A 14,040-nucleotide genomic window follows, 5' to 3' on the forward strand; every position below is an offset into this window, starting at 1 on the left:
GTACGGTACAGTACAGTACAGTACAGTACAGTACAGTACAGTACAGTGGCATCAATTGGGTATGGCAGGGGTATGCAGCTGCCATACCCTGGGTCCAGGGGGAAAATAAAAGTGCAAATAAAAAAATGCAAAATTTAACAAAATGGTCACTTTAACAAGGTATTATAATTATATTCTCCACGCTTTTATTCTCCCCATCTTGACGAGATGGTATATTCCCAGGTTCCACAGGTGCAATGCATTATTGTTAAATGTGGCACGTCTACTAACATGCTAAGTTTTGCTGCACTTGAACAACCATTCGGGGCTGCCATATCCAGCCCAAGAAACCGCAGAAACCTGTGTTAAAAACTGACAAAACTAGTTTTCATTTCCTAGTTTTTATTTCCGAAAATAGCCGATCTACATGCTCACAACGCGAGGCGTTGTGAGCATGTAGATCTGCTATTTTCACAATAGAACCGTGTTATACAAAATGTAATGCCTATTTTCCATGAGGACTGCCATCTTTGCTATACCCTGGGCTTTTGCTGAACTGACGCCACTGGTACAGTACAGTACAGTACAGTACAGTACAGTACAGTACAGGCATTCAGCCATATGCCATCATATTGCATTGAAACCTGGCCAGTATACTAGGGTTAAAACCTTAGATTTTCTCCAAAACTGTGTTTGATTGATTTGTCATGAAAGAAAAGGCACTGATTCTCTTCAGTGCCAATCTGCAATCATGAGTGGAGACAAGGACTTGAAAAAGGAGGTTTTCAGCCGAGGCAGAGTGGGCAGAGATCCAGAGATCCAGATGGCCTCACTGCCCACTCAGCCTTGGCTCAAAGCTCCTGGGGTCGACGGTTCAACCGCTAGGCTGACCCAGACTGTGTGTCAGTGAGCAAGGGCATTTAACCCCTAACTGCTCCTAGTCCAGGCCAGGCGTTTCGGGCAGTATTTTGATGGAATCGTGCACTTTATGAAAGAAGCATGACATTTGGCACACAGTTAGAACATGCCATAATTATGGAACATTTTTGGCTATAGGGCCATCGCAGATTTGTCTTGGGATACTTGTGGGAGCCAATTAAATTTGGGCTCTCATAGACTTTACTATACAGTAAAATAATACAAAAAATAAATATGCTTTAAGTAGCATGTGAGGGGTCAAACTAGGTGTTTTTCGGGATATTTTTTGGTTTTTGTCACATTCCTAAGACAAAAATTTGATTCGAGTAAATTTACCCCCATTGATTCGGGTCCCCATTCGGAACGAATGGGGGTACATTTATTGTTATCACATTTTTGTCTTAGGAATGCGACAAAAAACAAAAAATATTGTTGAACACAAGTCTCTATGGCATGAGTAATCAATAGAAAAAAAGTCATTTTGGGGGTGAACTACTCCTTTAACTAACGTCCATAAGTGTATCATACATATATGCTCATAGACCTTTATATCTCAGCTACCGTGAGTAAATATGAAGATAATTCGTTTTTTGTTTCTCTTATTTTTGATCTCCTTACTTCCTTGCCCCCATCTTCTTCCCTTCTTTGTTTTTCTGGAAACGGAACTCTGCACGAAAACGAATTTTCTTTTTGACCTCTATAAACCTGCGATGTGACGATAAAGCTGATTCTGATTCTGACATCACTTCTGGGTTACATGTCGGCTTTCCAACATGCCCGCATTTCGACATGTCGGCATTTCGACGTGGTAGCATTCCGACAATTTAATTTGACAATTGCATCTAAGGTTTCATAAAAGGCCGGAGTCTGGGGAAACGGGACACATGTTTGGAGGTGTTTTTCCATGTTTGATGTCCTCGGTACACAGCTGTTGATAACGGACCTTGAGAGGAGATAAGAGACCTTGAAATACATCCAGACTGCAGAGGCTGAGGCCAGACAGACTGAACCCAGCGACCTGACGAGACCATGAGAGTCTTCCTTCTGTTGGTGCTGTGTGGAGCCGCAGGTACTGTTAATATACTGATAGAAAATATTATTACTTCTACTGTTACTGGAATATACTGGTATATACTATAGAAAATATTATTACTTGTTTGTTTGTTACCTTTATTTAAACTCGGAAATACAATTGAGAGCAAGCACTCATTTACAACGCAACCGAGATACAACAATGAACAACAACATACATTTACAGACATGATTTGAAATAATCAAAAGAGAATACTTGAAAACTGTAGAAAGTTCAAGAAACTAAAAGCTAAATTAATTAAAACATATACAGTTTAGAACAAAGGTGTTAGAAACCATCATCCTAAATTGGCCTAAGGCCGGCAGATATTTTATTTTTAATGATTTTTGGAGCTTGTTCCATGCAAGTGGAGCACTGATAGAAAATGCTGCCTTGCCAAGCTCTGTATGAGCAAATGGAACCTCGAGCGTCAATATCTCGCTTCTACTGTTACTGTATGTCTATTAGGGGTGTAACGATACATTTTAATAGCGATTCGATACGTATCACGATACATGGTTGACGATACGATACATGGACGATGTTGGTTCATTCATGGCGATACGATACGATTCGATTTAATTATTTAAAATCGATATAGTAACTATTTAGCAAAGAAATTATATCTGTGTGAAAGGTGTGGATAGTGCATGTTTTTTAAGGGAAACATGTATTATTATGGATATAATTAAGTAAACACAGTGATTATCTGCCAAATACATGGACATTGTATATTGACAAACCTGCACCTTGACATGAACACAGAGATTACACACATTTATCGATAGACCAGTGTAGCTATATGGAATGGAAAAGTAATTAAACCCCTCCTTTTATTTTTTTCTTCTTAAAAGTGCTAAATACCAGTAAGACTCCCTAATCGGGAGATAAGCGACCGTAGGTCGCTTATCTCCACAAATAGGGCAAAATAGGTAGTATTGATACAATCGATTCTTTGCACTGCCGAATCGATACGATTCAAAATAAAACGATATTTATAAAAAGTTATACAGTTACTATATTGTTACACCCCTAATGTCTATATGTTAGGTCTGGGACTGTAACTGATTCATTTAGATTAATTAATTACAGAAAACTAAACGATTACAAAAAATCACACATTTTAATCGTTCTTGCACCATAGAACCTCTCTCAGAGGAGGAGTTTCAGGCGCACCGATCATAGCGGTGCACCAACCAACAGTCAACACACCCCACTGCACAAAATGGGTGTTTGCTCAGCCCGGTGGATGGGACATTTTGATTAAAAAAATTAACTTGTATATGAAAATCAGTTTTAATTGAAATAAATAGCTTCTCAGATCAAATATTAATTATATGCGATTAAACATGTGATTACAAAGCCTCTAATTAAAGAATTTGTTTTCCCAGTCCTACTTACTAGTACTACAGTATACTACTTATAGAAAATATGTTTGTTGGTGTTGTGTGGAAAGTGCTGTTTCTGTATAATCCATATACTGAGATAATATATTACTGTTGACTGTTGATTTTAAATATGAAGCTATAAGGTCATGAAATGTAGCAATGATATTCCATCATGTATGACACATGATTTAATTAACAGCACATCTAGTGATGGGAACAATAGGTCTGCAACTATTCAGACCAAGTTATTAGGTCTTCTCACTAGTTATTCTAACAATTACATTTTTGGGATCTAATAAAAAAAAGTGCACATCAGCAATTCGTTCTAATTGATTTGTTTTATAACGGATTTAATTGATTCGTCTGATTCACCAATTAAGCCATATTTTATGCTTTGCGTTCAAAGAAAACAAAGTCACAAATATAATAATCTAGAGAATTGCCAAAATTGTTAATTTGTCAATTTTTCCATATATCTGAAACATAGGAATCAGGATGGCTATTAAAGTACACTGCTGAACTGTTACTTTTTAAATAACGATTATGTTGTACATTATACATACTGTACACGTTATATATTCTTACCTAACACACAGTTTATGACTGCTCTGTATTGTTGATTCTTCTTTGCTTTTTTTTTTTTGCTGTACATAACAGTATTTTTTTCTTTTCATACTTCTCTGTAACTTTGTAACCTTAACTGCTGTGCTGCCTCTGTGCGACTGATTCCCCCCCTTGGGATAATAAAGGTATCTATCTACTGTATCTATCTATGTTGTACAGTGTGTGTGGATAATGAGTGTTTATGTCGTACAGTGTGTGCGCCCCTAGAGGACGAAGCCGGTAAGATCGTTGGAGGGTATGAGTGTCCACAGAACAGCGTTCCCTACCAGGTGTCTCTGTTCGATGGATACAACTTCTGTGGAGGAACCCTTCTGTCTGAGGACTGGGTGCTGTCTGCAGCTCACTGTAGACCCAAGTAAGACCCTAACCCCTTACCCCTAACCCCTAACCCTAACCTACCCTAAACCCTAACCCTACACACTACCATACCCTACCCTAAACCCTAACCCTGCTGTCTGAGGACTGGGTGCTGTCTGCTGCTCACTGCAAGCCCAAGTAAGACCCTACACACTACCCTACCCTACCCTAAACCCTAACCCCTAACCCCTAACCCTAACCTACCCTAAACCCTAACCCTACACACTACCATACCCTACCCTAAACCCTAACCCTGCTGTCTGAGGACTGGGTGCTGTCTGCTGCTCACTGCAAGCCCAAGTAAGACCCTACACACTACCCTACACTGACCCTAACCCCTAACCCTAACCTACCCTACCCTAAACCCTAACCCTACACACTACCATACCCTACCCTAAACCCTAACCCTGCTGTCTGAGGACTGGGTGCTGTCTGCTGCTCACTGTAGGCCCAAGTAAGACCCTACCTACATACCTACCTACCTACCTCCTAAGGCTGGGCAATATATCGAAAATATATCGATATCGAGGTATCAACATGCAAGGTATATACAGTACATGCGAGGTAATACATATCGATGAAGACGGCTTGAAATGAGGTATTGGTGTATGTGTCAAATTAATCAGACACACACTATGCATGCACGTAGCACATGCAAAAAAAGCAGAAAACCATTGTTGGAAAATGGAAATAAGGCATTTAATTTCTTTATTCTATGTGTACTGTGCAGTGTGCATGCGTGGATATGCTATTCATTATCTGGGTTTGGCAGGCAGTGGACCTAAAGCAGAAAACACCTCTAAAATGACAAATTAAACATTGGCCAAATTGTCAAATATTAGAGGCACACATTGTGAAAATAGCTCAACTCTTAGTGCTCATCAGGGTGGGGGGGTCCCCAGTTAGAATAGGATTATTTGGGGGGGTCGCGGCCTGAAAAGGTTGAGAACCACTGACCTACAGTACCCTCACACACACTACCCTAACCCTTATTGTTAAAGGACATCTCCGTCCTAAATCACATCTAGGCTAATTTTCCTTCTTATATTGATCCCAAATGACTTTAGGCAGAAATGCCCCTGTTGTCCAGTTTCTCCAGCAGAACCCAGCAGCCCTCATAGTTTAGAGTGGAGCACTTTTTACACTATTTGTTGCGGTTGTCCCATACAAGCCGTCCCATTCACACCGAATAACTCTTTGGTCTTCCTCTAGGCCTCCTGCCTGGAAGTTCCAACCTCAGCATCCTTCTGTCGACAAACTCACTGTCCCTCCTCTGTACATGTCCAAACCATCTCACTGTCCCTCCTCTGTACATGTCCAAACCATCTCACTGTCCCTCCTCTGTACATGTCCAAACCATCTCACTGTCCCTCCTCTGTACATGTCCAAACCATCTCACTGTCCCTCCTCTGTACATGTCCAAACCATCTCACTGTCCCTCCTCTGTACATGTCCAAACCATCTCACTATCCCTCCTCTGTACATGTCCAAACCATCTCACTGCCCCTCCTCTGTACATGTCCAAACCATCTCACTATCCTCCTCTGTACATGTCCAAACCATCTCACTATCCCTCCTCTGTACATGTCCAAACCATCTCACTATTCCTCCTCTGTACATGTCCAAACCATCTCACTATTCCTCCTCTGTACATGTCCAAACCATCTCACTGTCCCTCCTCTGTACATGTCCAAACCATCTCACTGTCCCTCCTCTGTACATGTCCAAACCATCTCACTGTCCCTCCTCTGTACATGTCCAAACCATCTCACTGTCCCTCCTCTGTACATGTCCAAACCATCTCACTATCCCTCCTCTGTACATGTCCAAACCATCTCACTGCCCCTCCTCTGTACATGTCCAAACCATCTCAGTCTGGCCTCTCTGGCTTTATCTCCAAAACCTCTAACATGCGCTGTCCCTCTAATGTACTCCTTCCTGATCCTATCCTTCCTTGTTACTCCCAGAGAAATAACATCCTGCACATCATTCTGTATTCATTCAAACTGATAACTCTGAGGAGGAAGTCTGGGAGACAGGGACGTGCTGGGCCCCTGATTCAGCCCGGGAAAAAGAGTTGGAGAGGCCCTCATTGCGCGCTATAGAGAGAGATCTCTCTCTATAGCGCTGCTGCTACTCAAAGATTTGCCATTTCAGATCATGACAAAGTGACAAGCCAGTGGGCCAATTACATGAGTTATATTTCGTCGTTGTCGGGTGGAAACCTTGGATGTCCAAAACCGTTTGTTTTGTATTCATCATTTTAAAAATGATTTAAACTAGTGAAAACAGCCGATCTACAAGCACACAACGCCTCGCACCGCGAGGCGTTGTGTGCTTGTAGATCTGCTGTTTTCACTACTTTTGTGCAACGGCCTTGTATGATGAAGCAGGGCTTTGTTTTGCAAAAGAAATTATAAATTTGAAACTTGGAGATACGAGGTTTCTGCCCGACAGTGACGATTTACTTTGTTGGCCGCCCAGCCCCCAAAATGGAACGAAGGCCGACATTTTATTTTTATTTTTTTCATAATGGCCGGCCGGGAATGAACCGGCCATTCGGGAGTTGTCCCGCTTTTCCCAATGGCCAGCGCGTCCCTGCATTCTGTATTGATTCAAACTGATAACTCTAACTGAGGAAGTCTGGGAGATACAGTAGGTGGGTTATTGCTCTAGTCTAGTCTAATAATTATTACATCCTGACATGAAAATAAAGGTTGATATGTACAGTATAGCCTGTGGGCAAACAAAATCAGTTGGAAATATTACACTTTGATTTAGGCCTACTGTGCCTGCCTGCCTGCCTGCCTGCCTGCCTGCCTGCCTGCCTGCCTGCCTGCCTGCCTGCGTGAGACACACACGTCTCCCTCTATATAAACAGATGTCTACTGTGTTTACACCCTGTTGTTCATAAAAAAGTCTGTTTAACGGGAATTTCCCCTTTGTGAGAGAACTGCAATGCAAGTCTATGACTTAACTTTTTTATATATATATATACTGTATATATCTCTGATTGTCATTTTAACCTTCTATGTATGACGGTGTGTGTGTGTGCGCGCGCGCGCGCGAGCGTGCGTGCGTGCGTGCGTGCGTGCATGCGTGTGCGTGCGTGCGTGTGTGTCTCTGTGTTAACCCTTGCAGGAAAAACATCGAGGTGAGGTTAGGAGAACATAACATCTGGGAGGAAGAGGGAACAGAACAGTTCATCATGTCTGAGGAGTTCATCCGTCATCCTGACTACAACTCCAGAACCCAGGCAAGCTTTAGTTCTGTGACTACAACTCCAGAACCCAGGCAAGCTTTAGTTCTGTGACTACAACTCCAGAATCCAGGCAAGCTTTAGTTCTGTGACTACAACTCCAGAACCCAGGCAAGCTTTAGTTCTGTGACTACAACTCCAGAACCCAGGCAAGCTTTAGTTCTGTGACTACAACTCCAGAACCCAGGCAAGCTTTAGTTCTGTGACTACAACTCCAGAACCCAGGCAAGCTTTAGTTCTGTGACTACAACTCCAGAACCCAGGCAAGCTTTAGTTCTGTGACTACAACTCCAGAACACAGGCAAGCTTTAGTTCTGTGACTACAACTCCAGAACACAGGCAAGCTTTAGTTCTACTCTATAGCATCCTGACTACAACTCCAGAACCCAGACAAGCTTTAGTTCTGCTCTATAGCATCCTGACTACAACTCCAGAACACAGGCAAGCTTTAGTTCAGCTCTATACCATTTCATTCATTCAACAGTAGTATTGTGTTTTAATTAATCAATAATTAACCTTTTTACATGGTTGCTGTCCGGCAGAAATTCATTTTTTTGGTAAATTAACACCCTACTTGATCTTGTTCTTGATCTGCTACTTTTAAAATTAAAATGTTTTAATTGTGAAGTAAGTAACAGTAAGTGGATTTTCTTTTCTTTTTGACTCGACGGAGTCGACGGAAACGATATTGCAAATAAAAAAGAAAATGTTCAGGCTGTTCAAAAAAGAAATAATTGACTAAATCAAATAGTATGATACTTTATCATACAACAGTTTTGAACAAAAGTAGCAAAAATAGCAGACAAACAAGCTCATGTTGTGAGCATACAGTATCTGCTATTTTCGCTGGTTTACAAATAATTCGTAAGAAAATAAATCAGAGCGAGGTTGGCAGAGGGAATGTGTAGCGCCAAATGAGTTACACAAATCCTGGGATATATATTGTGTATTTATTAACCCCCCACCCAGGACAGTGACATCATGCTGATCAGACTGAGCCGCCCAGCCGTCCTGAACAGCGTGGTGCGTCCCGCCACCCTGCCCTCTCGGTGCGCCCCCGATGGGGGGGTGATGTGCACCATCTCTGGATGGGGCAGCCTGAGACCCAGCAACGACGGATGTGAGTCACGTTCATGTTGTTGTTGTTGTTGTTGTCTTTTAATGGCAATTTGTTGCGACCGTAGGTCGCATTTACTATCAAACCCTGCACAAAGTGTAAGTCCGTCAGTCAGTCAGTCAGTCAGTCAGTCAGTCAGTCAGTCAGTCAGTCAGTCTGTCTGTCTGTCTGTCACAACTCACACGTCACACTCTTGCCCTGCTCATATCTCCGCAACCGTTGCCCCGATCCATGCCAAATTTTGCACACACCTTCCTTACCTGCCAAACTACAACCTCCAAGGACCCCCAGAGCTCCAGGGACCCCCAGGTCCCTGGGGGACCCCCAGATGTCAAAAATGACCAAATGTGCTAAACTGACCAAATGACCACCCCCACGGGGCTGCTCACGGGGAATTCCTGGGGACCACCCACTCCTGGTGCTCCAGAACGGATGCAAAAGTGGTGGCGCCCCCAGTGGAGGACCCCCTACACTGCAGCTCACATAAAATGCCGTAACTCCAGCTAGGAGCGACCGGGACAGCCGGGGCCGGTACCTATTCGTCCGCCTTGCCGGCGCGGAGACCCCACCCCTCATTTCTCACATGGCCCTCTTCTAGCGCCACCATGAGGCCGATTCTTGCAAAACACATTTTTGGACACTGCTCCTACAATTTTTGCCCTAAAATCACGCAAATCGGTACACAGTATGTCTACACTCATCCCATCAACATGAATCTCTCCCATATAGCGCCACCTCCAGGCCGATTTTTAAAAACACATTTTTGGACACTGCTCCTACAGATTTTGCCCTAAAATCACGAAAATCACTACACAGTATGTCTACACTCATGTCATCAACATGGATCAGGAAGATTTTGGCAAAACACATTTTTGCCCTATTTGTGGAGATAAGTGACCTACGGTCGCTTATCTCCCGATTAGGGAGTCTTACTGGTTCTATTCTTTGTATTAAGGACCCCTGGGTAATAAGGCAAATATGCCTTAATACATTATATTCCTCTATAACTAAAATAACCTGCATGTGAAAATGATTAAAACTTGAAGTGAGCGGTGCTTGTCATGAGTTAAGGTTGTTGCACGCTGCTGCGTTTTTTTTTTCCCCAGACGAATATAGGAGCGAATTTCGGAGCACGTAAATAAAGAAATCAACCTCACGTTATGTCAATCATGTTTGCCCACTGCCGCCTGTTTTGTATTTATTTCCGGACCACTGGGTCCCTTGCTCTCTCTCTCTCTCTCTCTCTCTCTCTCTCTCTCTCTCTCTCTCTCTCTCTCTCTCTCTCTCTCTCTCTCTCCCTCTCTCTCTCTCTCTCCCTCTCACTCTCTAAAGCCCCTATCAGAGTCTGCGGTGAAGAGCCTGTCACCGCGAATTGTAGGTGATAAGCTATGCACCTAAAGTGAGAAAACAAGTGGAGGCCATCATAGTCAGTCACGGTGAAGTCCTATCACTGTGACTGACTGGTCTAGATCGACCAATCAGTGAACGGGGTGATGGGCCGATCTGTCTGAAAGTAAAAACAGAGAGATGTGTCGGGGGTTCGCGGTGGAAAGCTCTTCACCGCGAGTAATGACGCAATGTTGTAGTTTTATGACATAAAAAAAGACCACACCGCGGTGGATAGCTTATCACCGCGGTGCCTACTACCAGTAAGACTCCTTAATCGGGAGATATCTCCTGTCACACTGCTGACATCAGTATGACATCACACCGTACACAAATGACCCTTATATAAGACCGGCATTATCTACCGGCAGATTAGTAACAAGATGTCAAAATCGTTGAAGGTTGAATCTCCAGATATGGAGATAACCAACACATCCCCCCATATATGGAGATAACCGACGAATCTCACTAAGTCTGGCCTCACAAGCCCCATATTTGGACACGAACAACATATAACTCCATATATAGAGACATAGCTGCTGACATCAGTATGACATCACACTGCTGACATCAGTATGACATCACACCGTACACAAATGACCCTTATATAAGACCGGCATTATCTACCGACAGATTAGATGCAAGCAGGATCTCGACTCTGACACAACTCATCGGCTCATAAGCTGGTTCTCCCTCCATATATGGAGATAACCGACGAATCTCACTAAGTCTGACCTCACAAGCCCCATATTTGGACACGAACAACATATAACTCCATATATAGAGACATAGCTGCTGACATCAGTATGACATCACACTGCTGACATCAGTATGCCGTCACACCGTACACAAATGACCCTGACGGCACACACCAAGCAGTGTGATGTCATACTGATGCGGAGATATGAGCAGGGCAAAGGTGTGACGTGTGACGTGTGACCGACCGACGGACGGACGGCCGGTGGAGGTTTTGATACTAAACTGCGACCTAACGGTCGCAATGATAGGGGCTTATCTCTCTGTCCTTGCCCTGAAAAACGCATTTCGCAAACAAAAGAACACAGCAGTGTGCAACCAGTGTCATTTAGTGTCCCGAGAAGCATGGCCAATGATCCAAATGTGGGACATACATACATACAAACCATAGACTGTAAAAAAATATGGACGAAGCAAATCCATTGGTTTCTATGCTGTGAAAATTGTTTTTTTGTCCCTTGTATGCGGGAGTCACCATCATTGTTTGAATGGTACCCCAGGAATCATAAGGAATGCTATTGGTTGCCAACGGTCACGTGGAACCGCAGGGATACATGGGAGAATGTGGTGTTGAGCCTCCCGAAAAATAAAGCACACGAAGAAGAACACAGCAGGCTAGTATCAGTTTAGTTGACCACTCCCCCCGCAAGTTTATCATCAATTTTAACATAAATGGGACCATATTTGCACAAAACGCATATCATGGCGATTGAAAGGGAGTTTTTCACTAGCGACAGGAACCATAAAGTATTTATGGTCAATTAATAAACGTTATTATTTAACGTTTATTAAGGTTCGAAAATCAAACGGTTACACGAATGGGATCCAATGTAGACAAGTTATTTTTGGTACCTCGCGGGGGGGGGGGGGGGAAACAGCGCAACTAGCGGACAAACATAGGACGTTTTAGTTCCGTATTGGATTTGTTTTAAATCGGTGGAACTATGCCCCTGCTACAAACAGTGCATGCAAATAGACAAAGCCATTTGTTGGAGCTGTAAGCACCACTCAAAACCCCTAAACTACAGGACCCACCCCCATTGTTGCTACATTGGTTATCTCTATCTTTATCCTATTAGTACCGTAGACCATTATGTTTATCTTTTATTACAGTAGTGGTTGGAGTCATGTTGACAGACCTCCTCGCCACAGCTGCATGTTGCTGCCTGTACCTGTTAGTGTTGTTGTTGTTGTTGTGACACATCTTCCTTCTCCCAGCGCTCAGTGTGGCTCGGTGCGCCTGATGATCGCTTCCAGGCACACGACACGTTGCCCTACAGGGGACGATAAGGCAGAATTAAATCAAATCAAATCAAATCGAATCAAGCTGGCTGGGACATCAGGCACCCTGACGTGTGATTCTGTGACATAATAAGGTTAACATGCAGATGTTATGTTTCTTTCTGCCAGGGCCAGGGGTCACCACTATGCCAGCTTGTGACGGACAATTTGATCAATATTTTATTGTTGTCATCAGGGCTGTGCTGGGCCCCTGATTCAGCCCGGGAAAAAGAATTGGAGAGGCCCTCATTGCGCGCTATAGAGAGAGATATAGTAGCTGCTGCTACTCAAAGATTTGTCATTTCAGATCATGACAAGTGACAAGCCAGTGGGCCAATTACATGAGTTATATTTCTTCATTGTCGGGTGGAAACCTTGTACGTCCAAAACCGTTTGTTTTGTATTTATTTTAAAAATGATTTAAACTGGTGAAAACAGCCGATCTACAAGCACACAACGCCTCGCACCCGCGAGGCGTTGTGTGCTTGTAGATCGGCTGTTTTCACAGTTTAATTTTTACGTTTGTGCAAACAGTTAAATTTTTTCCTAATGGCCGGCCTGAAACGGCCGGGAATGAACCGGCCGTTCGGGAGTTGTCCCGCTTTTCCCAATGGCCAGCACGTCCCTGGTTGTCACGTACTGTACACAAAATAAGTGGCTAGAACAGAAGGGCACCATGGGATGTTCTGCTCTGAGTGGACATCAAACAATAATAGAAACTAAAAATGTACGACTGCACTTGACTTGATATTCTTTATACGGCAAAACGGTTGGAATTTCAGTTCCTTTTTTTATTTTTCTCGTTTCTCTGTCTCCTGGAATTGTCTCGTCAAATATGAAGTGTGGTTTGTCCGCAAGTTCTCTTTTGTGCAGTTCTTTCTAATGAGACAAAATACTTGGAATAATGATTAGGAGGTACACAAATAGGCTGCGTAAGATTTCAGTTCCCTTTTCTCAGTTATCTGTCTGGAAAGTTCTGGTCCAATGATTTGTGCTTTGTCAGAATGTGTCTTTCCAAGTTAACTTTCTTCACTATCACTGCATAGTCTTCGCAATTTATTTTCCCATCAAACATTACATTATTTGTTGAGACCATAGGTCCCAGATTAGTATGTGAACAGTCATTGTCTGTCTGTCTGTCTGTCTGTCTGTCTGTCTGTCTGTCTGTCTGTCTGTCTGTCTGTCTGTCTGCTCTGTATGTACAGTATGTACAGTATGTACAGTATGTATGTATGTCTGTCACGGCTGACACTGTGGTTCTATGGGTTTGTCGCTCTGACATCATGCTCTGACGTCACTGTGATGTCAGGGGAACCACTCTTAACAGAATGGGTTTGCCGCTCTGACATCACGCTCTGGCTTCACAGTTCACTGTGATGTCACACTAACAGAATCCCTTTTATGTGACACAGATTTGCGTTCCAGGTGTTAAAGGAGTAGTTCACCCCCGAAATGACTTTTTTTTAATAGGTTTTTCACCCCATGGAGAATTGAGTTCAATACTATTTTTAGTTTTTTGTCGCATTCCTAAGACAAAAATGTGATTACAATAAATGTGCCCCCATTACAAAAGAAGTCATTTTGGGGGTGAACTACTCCTTTAATTGTTTAATTGTATTTTTCCCCCTCTAGCCTACTGGTGTTTCCCCATCGTGTTTAATAGTATGTTCTGTGTTAAACAGCGCGCTACCCTCACACCCTGCAGTGCTTGGAGGCTCCCCTCCTGAGCGATGACACCTGCTTCAACGCCTATCCCTTCCAGATCACTGAGAACATGATCTGTGCTGGGTTCCTGGAGGGAGGAAAGGACTCCTGCCAGGTAGGCCTACTATCACTATACTGTCCTGCCAGGTAGGCCTACTAGAACTATACTGTGGCTACCAGGTAGGCTTACTATCACTAT

General features: G+C 43.2%; 1 protein-coding gene across 1 annotated transcript in view; it reads left to right on the plus strand.

Moving 5' to 3' along the window:
* Positions 1-1,926: 1,926 nt before the first annotated feature.
* LOC308300546 (trypsin-3-like) overlaps positions 1,927-14,040 on the plus strand; it is a gene marked incomplete at both ends in the record, with an annotated part of 14,157 nt that continues 2,043 nt past the window's right edge. Inside the window, 5 exons of the mRNA XM_080744406.1 lie at positions 1,927-1,966; positions 4,189-4,336; positions 7,480-7,594; positions 8,567-8,717; positions 13,820-13,956. Coding sequence (XP_080600532.1) covers positions 1,927-1,966; positions 4,189-4,336; positions 7,480-7,594; positions 8,567-8,717; positions 13,820-13,956 — 591 coding nt within the window. The remainder of the gene's footprint in view (positions 1,967-4,188; positions 4,337-7,479; positions 7,595-8,566; positions 8,718-13,819; positions 13,957-14,040) is intronic.

Source organism: Nannobrachium achirus (genome assembly GCF_963921795.1).
Source record: "Nannobrachium achirus genome assembly, chromosome: 2".
NCBI lineage: Eukaryota > Metazoa > Chordata > Actinopteri > Myctophiformes > Myctophidae > Nannobrachium > Nannobrachium achirus.